Source organism: Salvelinus alpinus, chromosome 1 (genome assembly GCF_045679555.1).
Source record: "Salvelinus alpinus chromosome 1, SLU_Salpinus.1, whole genome shotgun sequence".
NCBI lineage: Eukaryota > Metazoa > Chordata > Actinopteri > Salmoniformes > Salmonidae > Salvelinus > Salvelinus alpinus.
The window spans coordinates 47,290,250-47,315,924 of record NC_092086.1 but is presented as its reverse complement, the minus strand read 5'-3'; the positions used below and the strand labels follow the sequence as shown (position 1 = coordinate 47,315,924).

At 43.8% G+C, this 25,675-nt stretch overlaps 1 protein-coding gene across 4 annotated transcripts; it reads left to right on the top strand.

The window, feature by feature from the left end:
• Positions 1-3,685: 3,685 nt before the first annotated feature.
• Positions 3,686-24,951, top strand: LOC139578255 (integrator complex subunit 1-like). Of its 4 annotated transcripts, none has more exons than XM_071405651.1 (48): positions 3,686-3,791; positions 4,225-4,309; positions 4,407-4,691; positions 4,789-4,985; positions 5,075-5,212; positions 5,311-5,476; positions 7,162-7,267; positions 7,403-7,589; positions 7,800-7,945; positions 8,277-8,418; positions 10,490-10,666; positions 10,833-10,941; positions 11,010-11,130; positions 11,272-11,349; positions 11,495-11,676; positions 11,801-11,897; positions 11,993-12,084; positions 12,191-12,251; positions 12,356-12,553; positions 12,776-12,905; positions 12,990-13,169; positions 13,341-13,490; positions 13,588-13,767; positions 13,906-14,010; positions 14,224-14,391; positions 14,573-14,684; positions 14,791-14,949; positions 15,078-15,224; positions 15,409-15,507; positions 15,891-16,012; positions 16,308-16,565; positions 16,762-16,921; positions 18,691-18,822; positions 19,367-19,547; positions 19,825-19,951; positions 20,095-20,210; positions 20,335-20,422; positions 20,562-20,833; positions 21,964-22,093; positions 22,206-22,339; positions 22,535-22,727; positions 23,022-23,149; positions 23,290-23,396; positions 23,581-23,694; positions 23,791-23,861; positions 23,982-24,073; positions 24,305-24,414; positions 24,589-24,951. In XM_071405651.1, the coding sequence occupies exons 2-48, from the start codon at positions 4,252-4,254 to the stop codon at positions 24,702-24,704; spliced, it is 6,621 nt and encodes a 2,206-aa protein (XP_071261752.1). In that variant the 5' UTR covers positions 3,686-3,791; positions 4,225-4,251; the 3' UTR covers positions 24,705-24,951. The 4 variants fall into 4 exon arrangements, with proteins under 4 accessions (XP_071261752.1, XP_071261722.1, XP_071261741.1 ...); XM_071405621.1 differs by having other exon boundaries at positions 19,822-19,951; XM_071405640.1 differs by lacking the exon at positions 3,686-3,791 and adding an exon at positions 3,809-3,966 and having other exon boundaries at positions 19,822-19,951.
• The last annotated feature ends 724 nt before the right edge of the window (positions 24,952-25,675 follow it).

Sequence of the window (25,675 nt, the reverse complement as noted above, 5' to 3'; positions counted from 1 at the left end):
TTAACTACAAAACAACAACAATGTATCAACATTCCACTCTGTGCTTCCGCAAGTATTCACGTCACCAATTCCTCGTGACCGCCCCCTCCATTCATGAAAATAACTTTCTGCTGACGTAAACGAGGCGGGAAACTAAGGGAAGCCAGAAATAGACGGTAGATACAGTTTGCGAATACTTTTGGGAAAATTGGCGAGATAATGTGTAGATGAAATCATTATTATACTAATTATGGCTATCCAACTATAAATAGGCTGTTAATACTTCACAGACAATGTCAGCACATGTTTTAGCTTTTTATAGGCCGATTCAATAATTCCATGATTGCACAATGTTTGTTATTCTGGTGACAAAATCAGTATGAGAGAATCCCTATCCCACATACGTTCCCATAATTTTACATTACAGAATTATCTTTCTTTCTTTTTTTGGTAATCTGACCCTAAAGTTACTGCCTCACTGGTTAATAGAAGAAACAGCGCCATCTGTCTTTACCCTTGTCCTGTCCTTCCAACATTTATTTTGAGTTTTGGATTTATTACAGGTGGCATAATGTTGAAGGCTCTGAGGCCAACTATAAGCTTGCTTATTCCGCCTTCTTACTAACCACTTACGTTACTGCCCCAAGACCATTCTCATGCAAGACAATATATAGTATGAGAATACTATAATAGTATAATAGTATGAGAATATATAATAGTATGAGAATATATAGACAATAAATAGTCTGAGAAGGGTGACAGACATTCTCTTAGGTGAAATGCTTTAGAAAAAAAACATGACACATCTCCAAAAATAAACTAGTAGTATCCCCCCAACTAAGGACTCCCACAACGTGCTTCTCAGTTGTTCTTGTTGTAAGCCTACAAGAACAAGTACGGTCATACGCTGCATCATTTTTTTAAACAGACAAATCAAATATTCTTCTAAAAATGATTTACAAATTTTAATACTACATGTTTAAAATGTTGATGTATGTGATACACATTAACAGCCTAACTCTAGGGCTCATCTCATTGAACATCCTCAAACTGAGCACAGAGTTGATAAGCAGTGCTGACATGCCTTAAAGGCTGTGGTCTAATTGGCTTCAACAGTATTCACTTGCTTCAGGTTGCCACATATATTTAGAGGCATTCCAATTCCAATTTTACACAGGCATTCCAATTCTGGTCTTTTGCCCAATTATGGGCAAAAGATCCGATCTGATTAGTCAAAAGACCAGTTAGTGGCAAAAGATCAGAATTGGGCTGCCTGTGTAAACGCAACCATAGACTGCGCTGCAGAGGTTTGAGAATGGAAAAGGTCAAATTTAAATGGAAGGGTTGTAAATTACTGAATGATATTCATATAATAATCAACTTGCTCCTTACAATATGCATTCATACATTGGTTCAAATCAGGATGTCTTTAGTGAGGACCTCTCCATTACCCTGTAAACAATAAGAAAAAAGATTCCCACTAATTTCCTAGCAAAGGAACTGACTAACTCTGATGGAGTTCACCCACTGTAGCTGGGCCTAGAGCCAGGAGGTTGGTGTATGGTTGTATTTCTGTGGAAGACCATTGCCAGGGGTGATTGAACACATGAGCGTTTTCCTCAGGAGAGGCATATGGACTAAATTGTACATTGATGTGCTGGGATCTCTCATGCAGAGTACATTTAAAGTTGAAAGCAAATGCAGCTTTTGAGATGAGTAATTACTCAAGTTTGTGTTATGGGTGGTTCTCATTCTAAAGCAATGCCCAAACCTGCTTTATTAGAGCACATCTTGTCAACAGAATTAACATCAGGTTATGTTCGCAATAGTTTATATGCATCTGTAATCTCTCCCTGAGCATTCTTGTAATTAAAAATGTAATTGAATGTGCACTGTGGCATGGGATTGTTTGGCTTGGTGTATAGTTGGGCTGTCTGCAATTCATTATTTTATTGATCATGTGGCGATTTATTATAAAAATGTGTCCCCCAGATGTTCCACTCCAGCAGTGTCGAAGCCTTTACCTGAGGCAGGACTTGTCTGTTCATGTCTTTGTTTTGACTAAATCAATATTACACAGTAGTGTACTGGGATATGAAACAATAAAGATCAGAGGAGGTGTTAGCTTTTATGCCCACGATATCCCACCGATGATGTAGGATGCTGAGCTCGGATAAAATTATCTGGAACAAAGAGCCCCCCTACTGTTTACAGAAGGTTGGAAAATGAACCTCCAGTACTCCAACAGACTGTTGATGATTAACATATAAATGATGACTTCACTAACTTCTTAAGTCTAGTTATTAGCAGGGTTTGGGTGTAACTGTTTACTTGTAAACTGATTACAAAAAAAATAACTAATCAGTTACGTTACCAGCATTTTTTTATTTGAAAAACTAGATGATTACTTCTTGAATTACTTTTAAATTCAGAAAGGATGTTTTCTCAATGAAGTTCAATTCCTTTTTGTCATCTTCTAATGCCTCTTAAGGAGAAAGTAATCCAAACATAACTGAAAGTCATCAGATTTGGTGACTGAGTTTGGGTAATACAAAAGTTAAGTTACTGATTACAATTTTGGACAGATAACATGTAACTAACATATTAAATTATACATATTACATAGAAAGTAGCCTACTCAACCCTGGGTACTAAGTAAAACAAATTGAAAGGTTTGCAATTGTCATAGCAATATGACTACAACATTGACTTTAGCTTCCTGAGGTGCATACAAAATGGGAGATTCTGTTTTGGGTGGATTTCTCCTTAAAAACAATGACTCATAGTTGCCCATGAGTTGTTTCTGAAGAAACAGACTACTCACAAACTGTTTTTTCAGGTTTGTGGACTTCCCATGTGACACAGGATTTATATTTGGAACATGACTAAGCATTCCACTGATTTATCCAAAATATGTTTAATATTAAAAACACTTTATGTAACACACTGTCAGGTTACAGGGCTATGGAAACATGTGGTGAAGCAGTTTCAGTTTGTGTTAGTAGTCTGCTATGAAAGACTGGTATTCAGCAATAATGTCTCTGAATAAGATGTAGGCTAGTTTGTTGCTCTATTAGAGAAAGTGTCCACCATGTCTGATGTAATAGCATGGAGAATACTGTAACAGTGTCGAATGTAGGATAAATGGCTCCTCTTTTGGTTTGGGAATAGTAAGGCTATGTTATGCACTGTAATGATGTCATCAGATAAATGGAATGTGTCTCATGAAAGGAGAGCACAATTGCCATGCCGTTTTTCATAAGTAGTAACTGTAACCAGATACAAGAACTAAAGCATTTTCACTAACAAGGCTAGATTAGAAGCACATGTTTTTTTTCAATGTGTGCTTTACAGTGTGTGCCTTTCTGGGTGACAGTTCTGTTTTCTTTTGTCTGGCACAAGCAGTAATGTATGTTTCCATGCCTGACATCATTGTGAGGAGTCTTGGAAACCTTATTCCTTTTCCAAAGCTTTCAGGCAAATAGTGCCACCCATAACAACAACCACTGCCAGAGACATTATTACACTTGGCCTAGGCCTACTTGTGAAACTGGGGAAATTACATTATAGGATAAATACAATTACAATGGGAACATTAGTCATACATGATTTTAATGAAAAATATCTAAATACATTTTGATTAATAACAAAATGCAGATGTTTCTATCCTTATTAGCCTATAGCCTAATCTTAATTTAGTTTGTGATCTACACAGTACCAGCACATTTTTGATGTTTTTCAACGCTCACCCTTGCACGGGCGGGACTTCCGTTCGAGACGCAGGAACTTCCGTTCGGGAAATCAACATGGAAGTGAGAACGAGTCTATTTCTTTTTGATATTCAATAGTTTGCAATTGCAACAGTCAGTCATAAGTACCCATGCATATTGGAAACGAACTAACGCTTAGTTGTTCATCTAACCAGCTTTTTGCCGATGTAATTGCTTGTAGCTAGCTACTAGCTAACTCACATACCGGTAACCTTAGGTAGCCGCTGTCTATAATGCTTCATAATAACATTAACGTTAGTTAGCGAGCTAATAGCTGCTACTTAGCCCTTTCAGTTTGACAAATGCCAAAGGTTTTAGGCACTTTTCGGGGATAAATCCGTTATCGTGATGTAAAAATGCTTTACAAATAGGCAGCTTTGATGTTGAGATGAGATAATTATTTACAGACCAGTTTCCAGGTAGCTATGCTAACTAGCTATCTGTGTGTCTCATGTTGAAATCTCTGCACACACAGTACATGATGATTTGGCAGTGAGTGTACATGATGAATCGTCCCAAGCCTACAACGATCAGGCGGCCTAGTGCTGCAAAGCCCTCAGGTATGTACAGTATCTAGCTATGTGCACTCACTTTATCTAACTTTTGTCAAACATACAATAATATTACAAGTGTTTCTCTTCCAAATGTTGCCAATAGGTCACCCTCCTCCTGGAGATTTCATAGCATTGGGGTCAAAGAGTGGCGGAGAGTCCAAAGCACCTGCAGTTCTCCTTAAGCCAGCGTCCACCTTACCCACTGACCGTAAACGAGAGACTTCCTCGTCACTTCCATCCTCCTCTGGTCTGTCCGGGCTCGTGAAGCGCCCCAAGATCTCCTCTACCCCTCCTGTCAGCGCCCTAGGACGACTGGCTGATGTGGCAGCAGTGGACAAAAGGGCTATATCGCCTTCGATCAAGGAGCCCTCAGTGGTGCCCATAGAAGGTAGGAAACAGTTTCAATTCAAATATTTTTTTCAGTGGAATAGGTAGTGGTGAATCCTGTGACTGTGCATATTATTAACACAATGGTTCTCTTGCAGTCCCCCCAGCAGTGCTCCTGGATGAGATTGAGAATGCAGAGCAGGATGGAAATGATGATCGCATTGAAGGGGTGCTCTGTGGAGCTGTCAAACAGCTGAAGATGAACCGGGCTAAACCTGACATAACACTATACCTCAGCCTCATGTTCCTGGCCAAGATTAAGCCCAATCTCTTCGCCACTGAAGGCATTATTGAGGTGAGATTTGAAACCCAACATTTTACAATCAGTTCCATACCATTGTTATACAGATTGGTTCATGACTTTCTCTATCTGTGCGCGTACAGGCCTTGTGCAGTCTCCTTCGCCGGGATGCCTCCATCAACTTCAAAGCAAAGGGCAACAGTCTGGTGTCTGTGCTAGCCTGCAACCTGCTGATGGCAGCCTATGAGGAGGATGAGAACTGGCCAGAGATCTTTGTCAAAGTGAGAACCACTCATCATTCCTATTGGATTTCTGTTTGTATTCTAGCTGCATTGTTACCACTGTTGTGCGCTCTTTAACATGTTCTTGTTCTTTTTAGGTGTACATTGAGGACTCTTTGGGGGAGCGAATTTGGGTAGACAGTTCCCATTGTAAGAATTTTGTGGACAATATCCAGACTGCCTTCAGTACCAAAATGCCCCCAAAGAGTATGCTGCTGCAGTTGCAGACTGACACTGGCCGCTCCGGTGGAGATATCAGTGCAGGTATAGTACTGTATGTACAGTTGAAGTCGGAAGTTTACAAACATACACTTAGGTTGGAGTCATTAAAACTTGTTTTTCAACCACTCTACAAATTTCTTGTTAACAAACTATAGTTTTGGCAAGTCGGTTAGGACATCTACTTTGTGCATGACACAAGTAATTTTTCCAACAATTGTTTACAGACAGATTATTTCACTTATAATTCACTGTATCACAATTCCAGTAGGTCAGAAGTTTACATACACTAAGTTGACTGTGCCTTTAAACAGCTTGGAAAATGCCAGAAAATTATGTCATGGCTTTAGAAGCTTCTGATAGGCTAATTGACATAATTTGAGTCAATTGGAGATGTACCTGTGGATGTATTTCAAGGCATGGCCTTCAAGCCTGTTTGCTTGACATCATGGAAACATCAAAAGAAATCAGCCAAGACCTCAGAAAAAAACTTGTAGACCTCCACAAGTCTGGTTCATCCTTGGGAGCAATTTCCAAATGCCTGAAGGTACCATGTTCATTTGTACAAACAATAGTACGCAAGTATAAACACCATGGGACCACGCAGCCGTCATACCGCTCAGGAAGGAGACGTGTTCTGTCTCCTCGAGATGAACGTACTTTGGTGCGACAAGTGCAAATCAATCCCAGAACAACAGCAAAGGACCCTGTGAAGATTCTGGAGAAAACAGGTACAAACATATCTATATCCACAGTAAAACAAGTCATATATCGACATGACTTGAAAGGCCGCTCCACAAAGAAGAAGCCACTGCTCCAAAACCGCCATAAAAAAGCCAGACTACGGTGTGCAACTGCAAATGGGGACAAAGATTGTACTTTTTGGAGAAATGTCCTCTAGTCTGATGAAACAAAAATATAACTGTTTGGCCATAATGACCATCGTTATATTTGGAGCAACATCTCAAGACATCAGTCAGGAAGTTAAAGCTTGGTCGCAAATGGGTTTTCCAAATGGACAATGACCCCAAGTATACTTCCAAAGTTGTGGCAAAATGGCTTAAGGACAACAAAGTCAAGGTATTGAGTGGCCATCACAAAACCCTGACTTCAATCCTATAGACAATTTGTGGGCAGAACTGAAAAAGCATGTGTGAGCAGCTCAGTGACTCAGTTACACCAGCTCTGTCAGGAGGAATGAGCCAAAATTCACCCAACTTATTGTGGGAAGCTTGTGGATTGCTACCAAACACTAATTGAGTGTATGTAAACTTCTGACCCACTGGGAATGTGATGAAATAAATAAGAGCTGGAAAAAATGATTCTCTCTACTATTTTTCTGACATTTCACATTATTAAAATAAAGTGGTGATTCTAACTGACCTAAGACAGGGACTTTTTACTAGGATTAAATGTCAGGAATTGTGAAAAACTGAGTTTAAATGTATTTGGCTAGGGTGTATGTAAACTTCTGACTTCAACTGTATGTACCTACCGGTTTGTTCAGGTGTGAATCCTGTGACATTGGATTTGACTCTTAATCATTACCACGTCATTTAACATTGGGCGGTAGCCTAGCGGTTAAGAGCTAGGCAACCGAAAGGTTGCTGGTTCGAATCCCCAAGCTGACTAGGTGAAAAGTCTGTCTTTGCCCTTGAGCAAGGCATTTAACCTTAATTGCTTTTCTGGATATGAACGTCTGCTAAATGACTAAAATGTCAACTTTCCAGGGAGCAGTCCTCACCCCTCCACCCCAGATGAGGATGACAGCCAGACTGAATTGCTGATTGCTGAGGAGAAACTTAGTCCTGAAGATGATGGACAAGTTATGCCAAGGTATTTAGGCATAGGATACTACATTTACAGTAGCAGTAACATATTGATTGCCTGTCTGTATTGTCTGTTTGCTTCTACTTAGACCGATCCGTTTATTGGACAGTTTGTGTTCATTCACTCTTCATCTCATTGTAGGTATGAGGAGCTGTCTGAGAGTGTGGAGGACTATGTTCTAGATGTCCTGAAGGACCAGTTGAACCGCAGGCAGCCCATGGACAATGTGTCCCGTAACCTGCTGCGTCTGCTCACTGCCACCTGTGGCTACAAGGAGGTGCGGCTTATGGCTGTGCAGAGGCTGGAGATGTGGCTGCAGAATCCAAAGGTGAGAGGAGGAGTAACACTCAGCTACCCACATCACCTTCACTAGTTAACAGGAATCATCATTTCATTGGCAATTGTGGTCTAAAGTGGACATTAGAGCCATCTCCTTCCAGCCTCAAATCCAGCATGTAAATGCATCTGTTTGCATGAAATTAAATCTGATAGTGAACTAGTGTTCTGTTCTGTATAATGAAGCCTTTTGTCTCTGCAGCTGACCCGTCCAGCTCAGGACCTTCTCATGTCTCTCTGTATGAACTGCAACTCCCATGGAGCGGACGACATGGAGGTGATCTCCAACCTCATCAAGATCCGCCTGAAACCTAAAGTCATCCTCAATCACTACATGCTCTGTGTCAGGTCTGCAGGTCTCTCTTATGGCTATATGATTGTTTAGTTTGGATAGTCCCCTACACATGGTTTATAGATGTTCAACTAAGTACCCAGGGGCCTCAACCACAAACCATTACCCTAACTCTGGTCAGGGGCCTCAACCACAAACCATTACCCTAACTCTAACCCTGGTTCAATCCAAACCTCAATCCTAACAAGTTGTTGCATATCAACATAGTTGATGTGTTCAATGTTGTTAGTTTGAACATCTTATAGGGGACCATTTATATTTCAAAAGCCTTCGTTCAGAACGCTTTATTCATATACTTAACTGTGCTGTCTGGCCTTTATTAACCAGGGAGCTACTGAATGCACACAAAGACAACCTGGGATCTATGGTGAAGCTGGTGATCTTCAACGAGCTGTCCAATGCCAGGAACCCCAACAACATGCAAGTCCTTCACACACTGCTCCAGCACAGCCCAGAGCAGGCCCCTAAGGTGAGGGAGTATTCCATGCTGACATGACAAGACAGCTGGGGAAAATAAAAAAAAATGTGTTAATGTGGGGAAAGTAAATATATGTGGTTCACAGTGCTCGAAATTAAGGCTTGTCCGGGGGAAATACAAAAATATATATAAAAAATGGATGTTGGTCAACCAGAATATAGATTTTAGTTGTCCGAATGGACAAGTAAAAAAATCACAATATCAAACAATTGACATTCTGAGTAAATTGCCTATATTCCAATTTGCTAAAGCCTATTTCAATCAATATGTTTTATTTACACAAAGCAAGAGAACAATGTAGACAGAGCTAACGCCTCGATCACACCAACAGCATCGTAACGCAAAATGCTACATCATCTGGATATGTGTGCAACAAAAGTACTACCATTTCTGTCAAGCCCTCTACGCATACAAATGTTTGCATACGTTTGATAAATCCAACGTATGCACCACACAGAAAGCACTGCAACTGCCTCTACACCACACAGAAAGCACTGCAACTGCCTCTGCAACTGCCTCTACTGCCTCTACAACGTAATGCTGCAAGGCATACGCAGCGGTCCAGGAATGTACTTCTGTTGTACTAAATCGCAATGATGCTGTCGGTGAGATCGAGGTGTAAGAGTCTGACCAAAGCAGCACAAAATATCCAGTCAGAATATATATATTCTTCTCTCTCTCGAATGTCGGATGATCTGGGACAATAGCCAAAGTCTATTTATATAGAGGACACTCCAGTGTCTTATTGTTATAGAAGCCCACATTTTCATTTGATATAAATATGACTTGCTAGATTTCTCCTGCCGTGCTATTTCATGATCGCAAAGTTTTTAAGTTGCTTTTAAATAACTCCAAAACAGGGGAGGCCTAAGGTAATAATGAGAGAGATAAAAAATAATAGTAAGATATAAAGATCAAATTAGTAATTTCAACAAACCTTACAGTTGAGCAAAGAATTAAAAGACAGAAATGATCCATGCATGTGAGGTTGGGGGAAAAAAGTTGCGGACCAACTAATTAAAGTATCATAAAGCATTAAGTCCAATTAAAGTTATGAAGACTGTTTTCCAAACTATTCTAATAAAGTATTTAAATGTCCTAAAGTTGCAGCTTTTAAATGGGAATAATTCTGAAAGTCGGATTCTATGCTATTCTCAATCACAGATTTATTTTAGGCCACAGAGTGAAATTGAGCGAACGATACCGAGATCGAAAAATCTAACGATGAGTCCAAAAAACGTATGCTACAGCTGAGGAAAGCTTATGAAAGAAATGATACAGTGTGTGCTACCTACCTACAATGTATAAAGTAGCCTAGGCCTAATAAGAGAGGAAGATGAGGGAATATATGCGAATCAGTTTGTAATTATCCAGTTCTGAGGAAAGCAGAGCCCATGATAAGTTACATCCCATCACATGACGCAACAAGAGCACAGCCAGCATGGCTCGTTGACTGTGTCACTCGCTCCATCTGCCCGCTCACAGACACACAGATGGCCAGATAGGCCTAGGCTACTACACATTTATTTTGTGCCACAGCTCCACCTGAGTGGAATAGGCTATTCAAAAAGATTTGTCTCCCTAAATATCTTTTGTCTATGTCACGATTTTGCTCGTTCCTCCTGTAGCATGCGATCCAAATGCTTAGCAGTCTTCAAACCAGTATTAAACGGGCTACACACAACTGTACCTGTCCTCTAATACAGGACTAGTGAAGGCCCAGTACACTACATTCTGATTTTTCAGGGGGTGCTGCAGCATCCTCAGCACCCCTACTTCCCGTTGTTATGCCCTTTTGGCCGATGGTGTTAGACTTTTTTTTGGGCGGGGGGGCGGCATGTTGACATGTGACTTCAGCTTTCGGACTATTAAAACATTTAATGTCGAGCCCGGGTTCAGAAATGGACCTGTATAAGCTTTATTGGCTTTGGATTGAAGTGCACGTTTTTTTTTTCTCGGATTGATCACACTTTTACTTTATTTTGAATAACTGAAACACAAGAAGGAGATGTTGTGTGGAAACCGCTTAAAGCTGTCCTCTCCCTTCTGATCCTCTCCTTAGTTCCTGGCCATGGTGTTCCAGGACCTGCTGACCAATAAGGATGATTACCTGCGTGCCTCTCGAGCGTTGCTGAGAGAGATCATCAAACAGACCAAGCACGAGATCAACTTCCAGTCCTTCTGCCTGGGTCTGATGCAGGAAAGGAAGGAGGCCACCTATGTCGACATGGAGTTCAAAGTGAGCTCACGATCTTTATATTACTCCCACCTTGTCTCGGTCTCCTGTACCATTAAATAACTCACCCCCTACCTAGTTATATGCCCTTCTGTGCCTATTCACCGATGAATAACTTCTATGTGTTCTCTGTGGATCTGAGCTCATGCTCTCTGTCTGTTTTCCACAGGAACGCTTTGTGATCCAGGTGACAGACCTGCTCACGTGCTCCATGATGCTGGGCATCACAGCTCAGGTCAAAGAGGCTGGCGTTGCGTGGGACAAAGGAGAGAAGAAGAGTAAGTTCTTGTAGTTCTCTGGTTGTCGTCGATGTGGACATTTTGAACATCCCTTTTGTCGGTTTCAGATCTGGATGGTCTGAGATCCTTTCAGAATAATATCGCTGCCATTCAGAGGGATGCTGTGTGGTGGCTTCACTCTGTTGTTCCCACTATTGCCAAAGTGCCATCCAAGGACTATATACACTGGTATGCGTTTGGGAGTTTTCGTGCCACTTTGATTGTTCAAAAAGATAAACATAGGAGGAGCTAATAAACATCCTACAATAGTTACTTAAGATAATCCTTCTACCCATGTAATGAAAATATACTTGTGTTTCTTTTCCCCAGTCTTCACAAGGTGCTTTTCACAGAGCAACCAGAGACCTACTACAAGTGGGATAACTGGCCCCCTGAGAGCGACAGAAAGTGAGCATCTCTTCCCAACCTTTGTTTTAGATTAGTTTTAATTATGGCTGTCTGTCCATCCCTGCTGTCTTGTCCATCCCTGCTGTCTGTCCCTGCTGTCTCTTCCTGCTCCGTTAACATCACTTAAATGTTTTACCTCCGCCAGTTTCTTCCTGCGGCTGTGCTCTGAAGTGCCTCTGCTGGAGGACACTCTGATGCGTATCCTGGTCATCGGACTGTCCCGTGACCTGCCTCTGGGCCCGGCCGACGCCATGGAGCTGGCGGACCACCTGGTGAAGAGGGCGGCCGGGGTCCAGTCTGATGGTACAACATCTGCAACAGCAATGGGTAAGCGGAGATTACTTAAAGTAATTAACTTTTTCATGAAAAGAGATGACATTGAGGGAACTTTGTTTATTTGGCTTTACATCAAGAGGGATATTTCGCTTGTTTCCTGGTTTTGCTTTTGTAGATCTGGATGTGTTGAGAGTAGAGCGGCTCCAGCTGATTGACGCAGTGCTGAACCTGTGCACCTACCACCACCCAGAGAACATTCAGCTTCCTGCGGGGTATGCTGCTCTCTTTTAGTGTAATTAACCAACTTGCCAGCTAGCTTTGAGTTGATGTTTGTTTTCTGTAAATAACACGTTTGATATTTTTCAAGCTATACTCCTCCGAACCTGGCGATAGCCACACTCTACTGGAAAGCGTGGCTCCTGCTACTTGTGGTGGCCGCTTTCAATCCACAGCAAATAGGTATGAGTCTCAATCAGGTTTCCCTACAAATCATCAGTGTATATATATTAGAACCTTAGCCACAAGTCTGACCTTTTGTTACAATCAACCATGTATTTCTCTCCAGGCTTGGCTGCCTGGGATGGCTATCCCACACTGAAAATGCTCATGGAGATGGTCATGACAAAGTAAGTCACATGTATGAAACGTTTATCTGTTTAAACCCAACACATACCAGACTAACTACTCAACGAACCTTATCTTTCTCCTCCCCCTTTTTCCTGCTTGGCAGTAACTACTCCTACCCTCCATGCACGGTGGCCGATGAGGAGACCAAGACAGAGATGATCAACCGGGAGCTGCAGGTGTCCCAGAGAGAGAAGCAGGAGATCCTGGCCTTCGAGAGCCACCTGGCGGCTGCCTCCACCAAGCAGACCATCACAGAGAGCAACAGCCTGCTGCTGTCCCAGCTCACCAGTCTGGACCCACAGTAATATTCCTGCTTTATACCTGCACCTTGTAGACTACTTTTAGGGACTGTTCCTAGACACAGATTAAGTCTGGTCCTAGACTTAAAAAAAGCATACTAAATGGAGAATCTCCATTGAATGGTCTTTTAAGGCCACGACTAGGCTTAATCTGGGTCTGGGAAACTGACCCATTTTCATTCATTTGATAATAAGTGGTAATCTTACTTGTTTCTTTTTTCTAGGGGCCCCCCTCGCAAACCCCCACCCGCAGTCCAGGAGCAAGTGAAGAGCCTTAACCAGTCCCTTCGCCTGGGTCACCTCCTCTGTCGCTCTCGCAACCCTGACTTTCTGCTCAACATCATCCAGAGACAGGTAAACAAGAGCACATCCTCTCTTGCCAATAGAAAGTATTCTCTCTGGAAGGAACTCTACAACTGTGTTCTATGTTTTCCCTAGGCCTCCTCTCAGTCAATGCCCTGGCTGGCTGACCTGGTGCAGTCCAGTGAGGGGTCCTTAGACGTGCTGCCCGTGCAGTGCCTGTGTGAATTCCTGCTTCACGATGCTGCAGATGACAACTTGCCCATCGAGGATGACGAGGAAGGAGAGAGCAAAGAGCAGAGAGCCAAGAAAAGACAAGTATGCTGCTGTTTCTTAACAGCTATCATATTTTTGTTTGTTCTGAATGGCTTTTGTGGTCAGAGAAATCACTGACTCCAGCCATCTCAAAGGATACACTTGTCATGTTTTTATTTAATCAACACAAACCAACAAATGCAATTTTTTCTCTTGTCTCTCTCGCTACACCAGAGGCAACAAAAGCAGAGGCAGCTCCTTGGACGGCTGCAGGATCTGCTGTTGGGTCCTAAAGCTGACGAACAGACCACGTGTGAGGTGTTGGACTACTTCCTGCGCCGCCTCAGCTCTTCTCAAGTGGCATCAAGAGTCCTGGCTATGAAGGTACATTATAAGAGACAGGACACACACTAATATGAGTGTTTCATTGATTTTCTGAGAAGATGTATTCATCTACTTTGGTTGTTCTGCTGTTGTTCAGGGTCTGTCTCTGGTGCTGACTGAGGGGGGTCTGAAGGATGGAGAGGAGAGGGACCAGCCCATGGAGGAGGACTCCAGAGATGCTGAGCTCCTGCCAGGATACCAGTGGCTCCTACAGGACCTCCCCAAGCTGCCCCTGTTCGACAGCGTCCGGGGAATGACCTCCACCGCTCTGCAACAGGTCAGTAGGGAACTGGTCTAGATCGTTCGTACCAATGTGAACCGTATTTAGCCTCATTGTCAGGTTGTAGCTGACACAGTTTTTTTTTCTCTGAAGGGATGTGGTAAGAATGTGTGTTGTGTTTCTGTTCTTCCCCAGGCCATCCACATGGAGACAGACCCACAGACCATCAGCGCCTACCTCATCTACCTGTCCCAGCATGCACCAGTGGAGGAGCAGGCGTCTCACAATGACCTCGCTCTGGTAGCCCTGACACCTCTTATCCTCAGTCATACCTCCGATTATTTACCTGGTTTGTGTGTTCAGTCGAGCACCCCGTAGCAAAACATTTTGCACGGAGAACTAAAGTCTGTGTTCTTATTGAACAAGTTCAGGTCGTTTCAAAATGTTTCCATCCCTACTGAACATTGCCTTCATAGTTAGATACTGAGGTGGGTTTGATTTGGGATCCTCTAGGATGTGGCCCGTCTGATTGTCGAGCGTTCCACCATCATGAACAGCCTGTTCTCCAAGTACTCCTGCCGGCCCGAGTCAGACGCTGTGCTCTCAGCCCTCATCTCCATCTTCTCCAGCTACATAAGGAGGATGAGGAAGACCAAGGAGGGAGAGGACCTCTACAGCTGGGTGAGGATTGGATCATTACTGGGAGGGGGTGGTGGTAACCTCACATTGGAAGATGGTTTCAGACTGATGGTTTCATATTGGTAGACCCTTAGCGATCATTTCAACTAGAGGTGCTTGCTGTCAATACAGTTGTCACTGAAATTACATTACTCCTTTGACCTTTGACTATTGAACTTTATAGTCAGAATCTCAGGACCAGGTGTTTCTGCGTTGGACCACGGGGGAGACGGCCACCATGCACATTCTGGTGGTCCATGCCATGGTCATTCTCCTGACGCTCGGGCCACCCAAAGGTATGTATATCTGAATACCACACTTGTTGTTACAAACATGGCCTGTCTACTGTACCTTAGTGTGTGTTTTCAGTGTATAGTATGATTCATGTGTCTCTGTTCTCAGAGGAGAGTGACTTCTTCAACCTCCTGGACATCTGGTTCCCCGACAAGAAACCCCTCCCCACCGCCTTCCTGGTGGACACCTCCGAGGAGGCCCTGTTGCTACCTGATTGGTTGAAGCTGAGGATGATCCGGTCAGAGGTTTCACGATTGGTGGATGCAGGTACAAGTCCAAACACATTAAATACATGCAGGTAGAAGGGTATATGGTGTAGGTCTAACAGAGTAAAATACTACCGTATATAAAAAATATAATTCTGGTATTTATGATACAATGTCTGTCCTCTGCAGCGCTGCAGGATCTGGAGCCCCAGCAGCTGCTGCTGTTTGTTCAGTCGTTTGGCATCCCCGTGTCCAGTATGAGTAAACTGCTGCAGTACCTGGACCAGGCCGTATCCCACGACTCACAGACACTGGAACAGAACATCATGGACAAGAGTGAGAGAGCTTGACCACAAACTGTCCTACTACACTATATCTATTCCACGTGGATAATGTTTGCCTCAGTTATGTAGCTAGTGCTCATAGGATTTATTCCTGAAGATTCTGTGCATAAATCTGACTATTTAGCGCTGACGGTATGTTCTCTATTCCTGATGTTTCTGTATGTCCTGTGCTACAGACTACATGGCTCATCTGGTGGAGGTGCAGCATGAGCGAGGCGCCACAGGGGGGCACACTTTCCACGGGTTGCTCAGCTCCTCTCTCCCTCCTCGCAGAGGTCAGTCAGGGAAAGGGGGATACCTAGTCAGTGGTACAACTGAATGCATTCAACTGAAATGTGTCTTCCGCATTTAACCCAATCCCTCTCAATCAGAGAGGTGCGGTTAACTGCCTTGCTCAGGGGCAGAACGATAGATTTGTACCTTGTCAGCTCGGGATTCGATCCAGCAACCTTTCGGTTACTGGCCCAACACTCCTACCCGCCAGGCTACCTGCCACCCCCATACAGTCTCTTACTACTACTACTACGTGATTACATTTGTTTATGCCTCTCTGTGTTACCTTTCTTATAAAAGTTTTGGAACAGCCCAGTAAAAACAGTTTTGGTATTTTGGGTCCATACCTGTCAATAACCGAAGACTATGACGTTTAACCTTACAGATAGTACTGAGGTCAACAGAGCCAAAGTTACCGTGGAAACTCCTAGTGGCCCCTTGAAGATGAGAGCCAATCAGATCCCAGTGATTGGGCCTGAGGATGACCTCACCGGCATGTTGCTTCAGGTAGGAATATATCTCTGCCTGGAGATTGATGACACATTAATACCTGTCTGAAGTCATTTTGAAGTTTATGGAGCAAATTACTTTTACTCTCCGATTTCATCAACCATTTTCTTGTAGTTTGTCTGATAAAACAGACACACGAGGCTTTTTTAATCATAACTGCACAAGTAGCCTACAGTGAAGTGATTGATTATCCTAGCTGACAGAGTTGTTTGGTTAGTACTATAGTCAGATCTACCACCTGTTTTTCAGAGTGCTGACTGAGGGTTTAATACTTCTGCCTTTGTCTCCACAGATGTTCCCTCTGAAGGTGGACCACCGCAGGCCCAGCCCCCCTCCCCGGCCCCTCTCCCTGGCCCTGCAGCAGGCTCTGGCCCAAGAGCTGGTGCGTGCCAGACAGGGGCGGCAACCCCAGCAGGGTGGGGTGTCAGTGCGTCTCCTACAGGCCCTGACTGCCCTGCTCAGCTCTGCCCACACCGGGGCCCTTGTCATGGCCATGAACCGCAGCCACGCCCTGTCCTGCCCCATGCTGCGCCAGCTGCACCTCTACCAGGTATGATTGATTTACTCTGCTGTCCTTCTAAACAGTGCTGAATCTCTGTCTCTCTCTGTAGCCTATATATGTATGTGTTTCATCAGTCACCACTATGACAGAATACATGCATGTCTGTCATTACACCAAACAGATGTGAATGTATTGGGTTGTATTTTTCTCCCCCTCTCGCTCTTCCTCCATCTCTTCTACTCAGCGGCTGGTGTCGCAGGACGTGGCCTTCTCCTCTCTCTTCTTCAAGGCTGTCATGGAGATGATGACATGGTTGGAGAACCCGGCCGTGGAGGCGGGGCCGCTGCGGGCCTTGCTCAAGTCCTTCGCTGGACAGTATTCCCAGAAGCACCGGCTCACTGATGGTGGGTGCTCCTTATCATGTCCTTGGCTGCGTACAAAATTATACCCCATTGCACATATACAGTTGAAGTCGGAAGTTTACATACACCTTAGCCAAATACATTTAAACTCAGTTTTTCACAATTCCTGACATTTAATCCTAGTAGAAATTCCCTGCCTTAGGTCAGTTAGGATCACCACTTTATTTTAAGAATGTGAAATAGTAGAGAGAATGATTTATTTCAGCTTTTATTTCTTTCATAACATTCCCAGTGGGTCAGAAGTTTACATACACTCAATTAGTGTTTGGTAGCATTGCCTTTAAATTGTTTAACTTGGGTCAAATGTTTCAGGTAGCCTTCCACAAGCTTCCCACAATAAGTTGGGTGAATTTTGGCCCATTCCTCTTGACAGAGCTGGTGTAACTGAGTCAGGTTTGTAGGCCTCCTTGCTCACACATGCTTTTTCAGTTCTGGCCACAAATTGTCTATAGGATTGATGTCAGGACTTTGATGGCCACTCCAATACCTTGACTTTGTTGTCCTTAAGCCATTTTGCCACAACTTTAGAAGTATGCTTGGGGTCATTGTCCATTTGGAAAACCCCTTTGTGACCAAGCTTTAACTTCCTGACTGATGTCTTGAGATGTTGCTTCAATATATCCACATAATTTCCCCCCCTCATGAAGCCATCTATTTTGTGAAGTGCACCAGTCCCTCCTTCAGCAAAGCACCCCCACAACATGATGTTGCCACCCCCGTGCTTCACGGTTGGGATGGTGTTCTTTGGCTTGCAAGCCTCCCCCTTTTTCCTCCAAACATAACGATGGTCATTATGGCCAAACAGTTCTATTTTTGTTTCATCAGACCAGAGGACATTTCTCCAAAAAGTACGATCTTTGTCCCCATGTGCAGTTGCAAACCGTAGTCTGGCTTTTTTATGGTGGTTTTGGAGCAGTGGCTTCTTCCTTGCTGAGTGGCCTTTCAGGTTATGTCGATATAGGTCTCGTTTTACTGTGGATATAGATGCTTTTGTACCTGTTTCCTCCAGCATCTTCACAGGGTCCTTTGCTGTTGGTCTGGAATTGATTTGCACTTGTCGCACCAAAGTACGTTCATCTCTAGGAGACAGAATGCTTCTCCTTCCTGATTGGTATGACGGCTGTGTGGTCCCATGGTGTTTATACTTGCGTACTATTGTTTGTACAGATAAACGTAGTACCTTCAGGCATTTGGAAATTGCTCCCAAGGATGAACCAGACTTGTGGAGGTCTACAATTTTTTTTCTGAGGTCTTGGCTGATTTCTTTTGATTTTCCCATGATGTCAAGCAAATAGGCACTGACTTTGAAGGTAGGCCTTGAAATACATCCACAGGTACACTTCCAATTGACTCAAATGATGTCAATTAGCCTATCAGAAGCTTCTAAAGCCATGACATAATTTTCTGGAATTATCCAAGCTGTTTAAAGGCAACTTCTGACCTACTGGAATTATGATACAGTGAATTATAAGTGAAATAATCTGTCTGTAAACAATTGTTGGAAAAATTACTTGTGTCATGCACAAAGTAGATGTCCTAACCGACTTGCCAAAACTTTAGTTTGTTAACAAGAATTTTCTGGAGTGGTTGAAAATCGAGTTTTAATGACTCCAACCTAAGTGTATGTAAACTTCCGACTTCAACTGTACATTTTTAGGATACAGACACACATACTTGGGCCTAGTCACAGATAGTCAGGTAATCGACTGTTAACGGTGTGATGATAACTGATTTATGCCTATCCTCTGCAGTTCGTACAGGCTTCCTCCACCTGGCTGAGGCCCTGGCTTATCGGAGGGACTCCGAGGTGGCCGTGAGGGCCATAATCGCCACACTGAAGGCAGGGGAGAGATGTAATGCAGAGCCGGAACTGATAGGCAAAGGTATGGTACTTTAGTGCGTCGTTCACTCTCTCTCCGGCTAGAACATCAACTATCCTCACTATTTCTGCCCCAGTTTGGATGTGGTGGCTGATGTTACTCAATTTCCCCAGATCTGTTTGTTTCATTGCCGCCTCTGAGTCTCTGTTTTTCCTTTGTTGACCTGTTCCTTTATAAGCTCTTCTCTGAAACCAAACCAGACCAGCGGCTTACAGTTTGTTTATGTTCAATATGGGCTCAGCTCTCCATCAAGCCCAGATGAAGGATGTTTTGACTTTAAACTGGTTGCGGCCAAGCTGGTGATCTAGGTTACGCAGAAATGCGATAATGGTAGTTGGTAGTTCATAGTTTTGGTGTGTGGTTTTTGGCTTGCCCCTACACTGTTTTATTTTTCCTCTGAATCACAAGATTTTTCCTGAGCTCAGCATCATGACCAGGTTCGTTTTTTTTTACCTTCTGAATGCTCCGCCGTAGCTGAGGGAATGGCAGAACCATCACATCACATGACAGCTCGTAACACTCAGTACTGTTTGTTTCTTGTTCCCAGTGTTACAGGGGCTAGTGGAGGGGAAGTCTCCATATTTGGAGGAACTGCTGGCCTTGCTAATGACTATTGGAACAGAGACGGGGACCGGCTCTACCACCGCAGGCCCTGTTGCCATGGTGATAGCGCTGCTTCTCCAGGAGACTGAAGAGCAAGCCGTGAAAATGGAGGTGGATACAAACAAGTAAGCATGTAAATTCTATCACGCCTAAATCATTCAAGACATGTCTTTTTACCCTTACTCAAACAACAACATACAAATCTGGTTAACTGTGGCATTGGCATCTCATAGAGAACATTTTGTTCGTCTGTTTATGGCTTTATGTGTTTTGTAATGCCTTAGAAATATTACTATTGTATGTTTAATAATCAGTACTTTGTTTGACTGAGGGATTGTATAGATTCATCAGTCATGTAGCCTGACCTTGAGCCTGTCGATCTATTCAATTCCCTTTCAGCAGCAGCTCCGAGGTGACAAAGACTGGGTCCAGCTCAGGGCTGCTTGTTGATTGGCTGGGACTTCTTGACCCTGAGGTCACATCTGTGTGTCCAGACCTTCAGCGGAAGCTGCTCTTTGCTCTCAACAAGGTAATCTCAGCAAGTGTGTGTGTGTGTGTGTGTGTGTGTGTGTGTGTGTGTGTGTGTGTGTGTGTGTGTGTGTGTGTGTGTGTGTGTGTGTGTGTGTGTGTGTGTGTGTACTTCACCACCTTACTTCATGTGGTTTATTCCAGGGTAAAGGAACTCCCTCCTACAGACCATACCTTCTGGCATTGCTGACCCATCAGTCCAACTGGACAACTCTTCATCAGTGCATCAGTGCTCTTCTCAGCAAGCAGCAAGACCAGCGGTCAGTCACTATATCAATCCCAAATCATTACCTCCAGCAGTAGTAGTCACACTGACAGTGTTTCCCAAATAGTGAAAGTTGTATTGTAATATTCTGTAATGGTGTTGTGTATGCTGTTCTCCAGACTGGACCCATCTTCTGCTCTGGACTTCCTGTGGGCCTGCAGTCACATCCCTCGTATCTGGCAGGGCCGGGACCAGAAGACCCCACAGGTAGCACAGTACACCAGTCTAGCCCTCAAATAATGACTTCAATGAATCCAGTCACATGACACAAACCAGAGAACACTGTTCCCCCTCAGCCTGACTGCTTCCAACACTTCTCTCTTGTGCTCTCTCCCTCTCTCTCCAGAAACAGACAGATACGTTTGTCCTGCGGTTGAACCCAGAGGAGCTTATCAGTCTGGTGGACCTCATCATATCAGAGTCTGAGCTCAACAGCCGCGGCGACTCCTCGCCCCCTGCCAACGCCGCCGTCAATGCCAAGAGCACCCTGGACCACACCTCCTGCTCCCTCATCCAGTCACGGCTGCCCCTGCTCCACAGCTGTTGCCATGGCGACCTGGAGAGAGTGAAGAAAGTCTCGGAATACCTCATCAACTGCACAAAGAAATGGGGAGACAGGTATGGGTGGGTTGTTGGCTCTCGGACTGACATACTTAGTCAGGCTTGTCCAATGGGAGTTTAATACTATTTACAGGGTGATCTGTTGCTATGTGATCTACTTTAGACAGAGACGCCCTCTCTCTCAATACATCATCTGTTCCTTCAGCAACAGCAGACGTGACACTCCATAATATTTTGGTCTCATAAGGTTCACTAAAGTGCCCACAGTTCATTTAGTTAGACATATTTTTCACCCTCCCTAATTAGCCCCAGTATTGAACTTGGTCTTTGGCCTCTTTTAAACTGAGCTGATAAACTTGGGGCCATATCACTAGATTACCCCCAGACGGAACAGATGAAATTCACAGACTGAATGTTCTGTCAGACACAACGTTGTGTGGACCAGGGGAAAGGCAATAATTAGGTCTATTGGTGTGAAATTAAAACGACCAGAAGTCGTGTGTTCTGTGATCTCTTTAAAAGCTCAGTGTATTATAATAAAGCCAAGAGGATTAGGGCTGCAGCTCTAAACGTGCTGCCTGTGTTGTGGATTCCTGCTCCGACTTAGCTGCCTGTCAGAGATCAGGGTGCAACTTCTCTTTGTGGAAGCCAAACCTTCTTTCATGAGTCTGCCTCTGGTTATTAAACCAATTTTAATGGGGAAACTCTGGCCAAGGTCAAGCAGCAAAATTATCTATCCAATTACAATATTTTTATGCACAGCTAAGCTGTCTTGTACAAATAGTTGCGACTGAAAACATGGGTTGCTTAAAACCCATCTTACAAAGCAGACTGAGTTTGGCCTTGTGTGGGATAAACATTTCCCTGTGTGATGGGCATTCTCCTCACAGCCTTTTCTTTTAAGGCTCATCGCTAGATAAGCTGCTGTTTATTCCAATTACATGATGGTTGTTGAAGAGACAGTGGAATCTGACTCTTGGTCAAGGTTGTTGCTGTTTATGGAAAACACCGCCAGTGATGACCAGTTAATACAAATCCTGTTGATTCGTAGACGGTCTGACATGTACGAGCCAACTAACTAAGCCTACATCAGACGAGAGCATTGTAGTAGGAGACCGTTGTGACTGTCTGCTGTGTGGAAACTGTTGTCTGATGTTTGCTAGCTGACTCCATTGTGTGTTCCTTAGTGTGATGAGTAAGCGGTGCCAGAACCTCCTGCTCCAGCTCTACCTGCACTTCCCAGAGGTCATCCAGCACGTGACCTTACCTGACGCCACCCTGAGCAGCGAGGGGGCCGCCGACGGCACCACATGCAAGGTAGACTAGACCTTCAGCTGGCTCAGTCTCTTAACTGTTTCTCAAAGCCATTGGCTGGCACAGAAGCCGTCATAAAGGTCTTAAGGACTGATGTGTGATCCCTCCCTTTCAGCACGACGTCCTGGTTCACCGTCTTGTCACGTTGCTAGGCGATACGGGAGACACAAAGTCGGCTGAGAACCGGATGTCAGACGCTAACCTGGCCTGCAGGAAGCTGGCTGTGTCCCACCCTGTCCTCCTCCTCAGGTGAACACCATGTTCATTACAAACTTAGTGTTGCACATATGAATTCATGCACCTCTTATGGTAGATTGTAGCTCCATAGCTACGTTCACTGACATGATTTAAAACCACCCTGTGAATGTTTTTTGTTCTCATCTTGGCTGTAGTAAGGTGGAGCGTCTGGAGAATGATCACAGCTTACCTTTCTTAACTTTCCAGACACTTGTCGATGATCGGAGCGCTTCTCCACGGACGCATCCACCTCAACTTCCAGGAGTTCCGGAGCCAGAACCACCTGACATTCTTCAGCAACGTGCTGGCCATCCTGGAGCTGCTGCAGCCGTTAGTGTTCCACAGTGAACACCAGAGGGCGCTGCAGGACTGCCTGCTGTCCTTCATGAAGATCCTGCAGGTGAGAGAATGAACACGGAACGCACTCACAGATCAGCCTCAGGGTTTTCCAGTTGGTTTGGTGACATTTGCTTGTGTTTTTCTTTTTAGCGTTTCAGAGTTATTTGACTTCTCATAAGTGGGGAAAGAATAGATTGTTGCCACTATTACAGCTGTGGTTGGCTGGATATCTTGACTAGATCTAATGTGTTTTCACAGAACAGTAGTATTTCCACACGGTCAGCTGCTTTGTGCATTAAAATAACTATCTTATTGATCATGGAGTTAATAATGTTGTGGTCCATATTCCCTGCAGAACCTCAGGAGACCTCGTATGCATCCGTTGGCCGTCTTCAGTAAATATGTGCAGTTCATTCAGAAGTACATTACCCACGATGCAGCAACAGCCATTCCCTATCTACAGAAGCATTCCGATATCCTTCAGTAAGTCATTGAACTGGTTTTAAAAAAAAATATTATTGAGACATTAGGATTGGCAACACCATTGCATTAATGTTAGTTGTTATTTCACATTGTGTGGAGCAGCGAAGGAGTGACTTGTTTTTCTCTGTTTGTCCCACTAGGGGGCTCTCGTCAGAGCACCCTGACCTGCTGCTCAAGTCCCTGCTGGCTGGCCTCACTCTGCCTGTGAAGACTGGCTCCTCTGACAGCTCTGCAGAGGACAGAGATGGTAAGCTTATCCACTCGTGATAACTTTGCCTTGAATGAAAAAACATAAGTGAACACAACAATTTGGCAAATGAAAAAATGTATAATATATTAATTATACATTTTGACTGCATACAGATACATACAAATCAACCAGCTCGCTAAATGTGGTGTTTTTGACACGTGTCTGGGTTTCCTCCGATCAGATGAGTCGTCCTCTGGTTCCCTGCCCATGGTCAGTATCTCAGCCTCCGTTCCACTGACTGCAGCTGACATGACCAAGTACCTGAAGAAGATCTCCAGGGGAGAAGCCATCGAAGGTCATTAACGTATAATACACTCTCAGGTCAGTTTAACACGTAACTTCAGGGATTTTGCAGAACTTTACCAACATTTTGCTCCCCTCTGTGTTTCAGACGTGCTGGAAGTTCTGACCGAGGTGGAGGACAAGTCCAAGAGGAATCCTGAGATCATCCAGTACTTCACTGTAAGTTCGCCTTCTAATAACACACCTTTATTATGAACAAATAATCACCCAACACACACTCTGCTGCACCACTCTGTACAGTATAAGTAAACAGGTTTTAATTTCCTTCCCTGCCCTCAGAATGACCTGCAGAGACTGATGAGTTCTACTGAGGAGTTGTGTCGTAACATAGCCTTCAGCCTGGCCCTGCGCTGCATCCAGAACAACCCGTGGTAAGATCAGAATGCTGACACTAGGATTTCTCTGCTTATTTTTATAGGAATCTAGAGGGCGGCGCACCAGTTGTCTGGCTGGATATTAATTCATAGATGCGTTGTCTAGGAATGTTTAGCTGCAAATGTTGCTGTAGTGATATCTGTAAGGTGTTGTCTTTCATGTAAAATAATGTTTCCTTAAAGTTGTGTGTCCTAAGTAAGAATTGTTTTTTTTCGGTGGTGCTGCAGCACTGCAGCAGACTTCCTGCCCACCTTCATGTACTGTATGGGCAGCGGGAACTTTGACGTGGTGCAGACAGCGCTTAGGAACCTGCCAGAATACGTGCTGCTCTGTCAAGGTATGATTGTCCCATCTTCTCAGCACTACACAGCTTCTGTGCTTGGTCCTTATTATGGATCTAAACTCGCAAGTTGGAAAGTAAACTGTTCTGTGTTTTCAAGATGTATAAGGATTCACGCTCAAAGCAAACATGTTTTTTTTCTTCTTTTTTTCGTTGTGCTTTTCTCCTCAGAGCATGCAGACATCTTACTCCACAAGGCCTTCTTGGTGGGGATCTATGGGCAGATTGACACCAGCTCTATGATCTCTGAGTCCATGAAGGTCCTGCACATGGAGGCAACAACATGAGGACCCGGAGGTACAAGTCCTTCTCATCTGACGGGAGGCAGTGTCATCATAACGTTTTTGTACTGTAGATTTAGACTGGTGTCATACACCTGCTCTGTTCTTTTTATCCATTTGGTCATTTCATCAGGATTTATGGATTGATACGAACTGATTATTTGATTCGAAGGTAATATCGAAGTATTCAAAAGATGGTGATAATGATTATTGTAAAAAAATAAATACAAAATAAAGTCACTCATGCTTGTTTTGCAGTGGTATAGTGCTTCTATTATTTTTGAAATAATGAATACTGGCTATCTATCAACCACTGTCAGAAATGGAAACTTTTGAAATTATGGATTTTTGTCTCTCATATAATAGGAATAACATCACATAAAACCACGGTGCCATATGACATGTCTTTTCTGTTGCGTCTAACCTCAGAGTTCAGACTAAAATGGTGTCTGTGCTGCATGTTTAAACATTTAAAAGAGAAGTCAGTTACCAGCTGAAATTGTGGAGCATAATCTTTGGAATTTCAGCAGAACTAATTATTGCTTTTGGGCATCAACATTTCACCACCTCAAACAAGGGAACCGGAGCAACAGTTAATGGAGCAAGACCCTGGTGCCTTCATATTTCATTCCATGCATTCTCTGAGCCAGATCATGTTTGAAATGGCTGTCATAGTTATGCACTCTTTTCACTGGGGTGTAGAAGACAAATTAAAGGCATGCGATGGAAACCAATTTGCCATGAAAGTGTGAGTTGTTTTGCCCAGTGTCACTGACTCCATCAGAAACCCTCTCGATGGAGTCAAAGGGGTAGCCGAGACGACGTGCAGGCATGCAGGTAACACAGCTAAGTTTTCCTTCCTCACCCATTTATGGGAAATTAACCAAGGCAGTAATTGTTCAATCACACAGACCAAAGCGCTGTTTTGAAGGCTGCATGTGGGCAGGCTGTTTTGGCCAGCACTGAAATGTACTTTG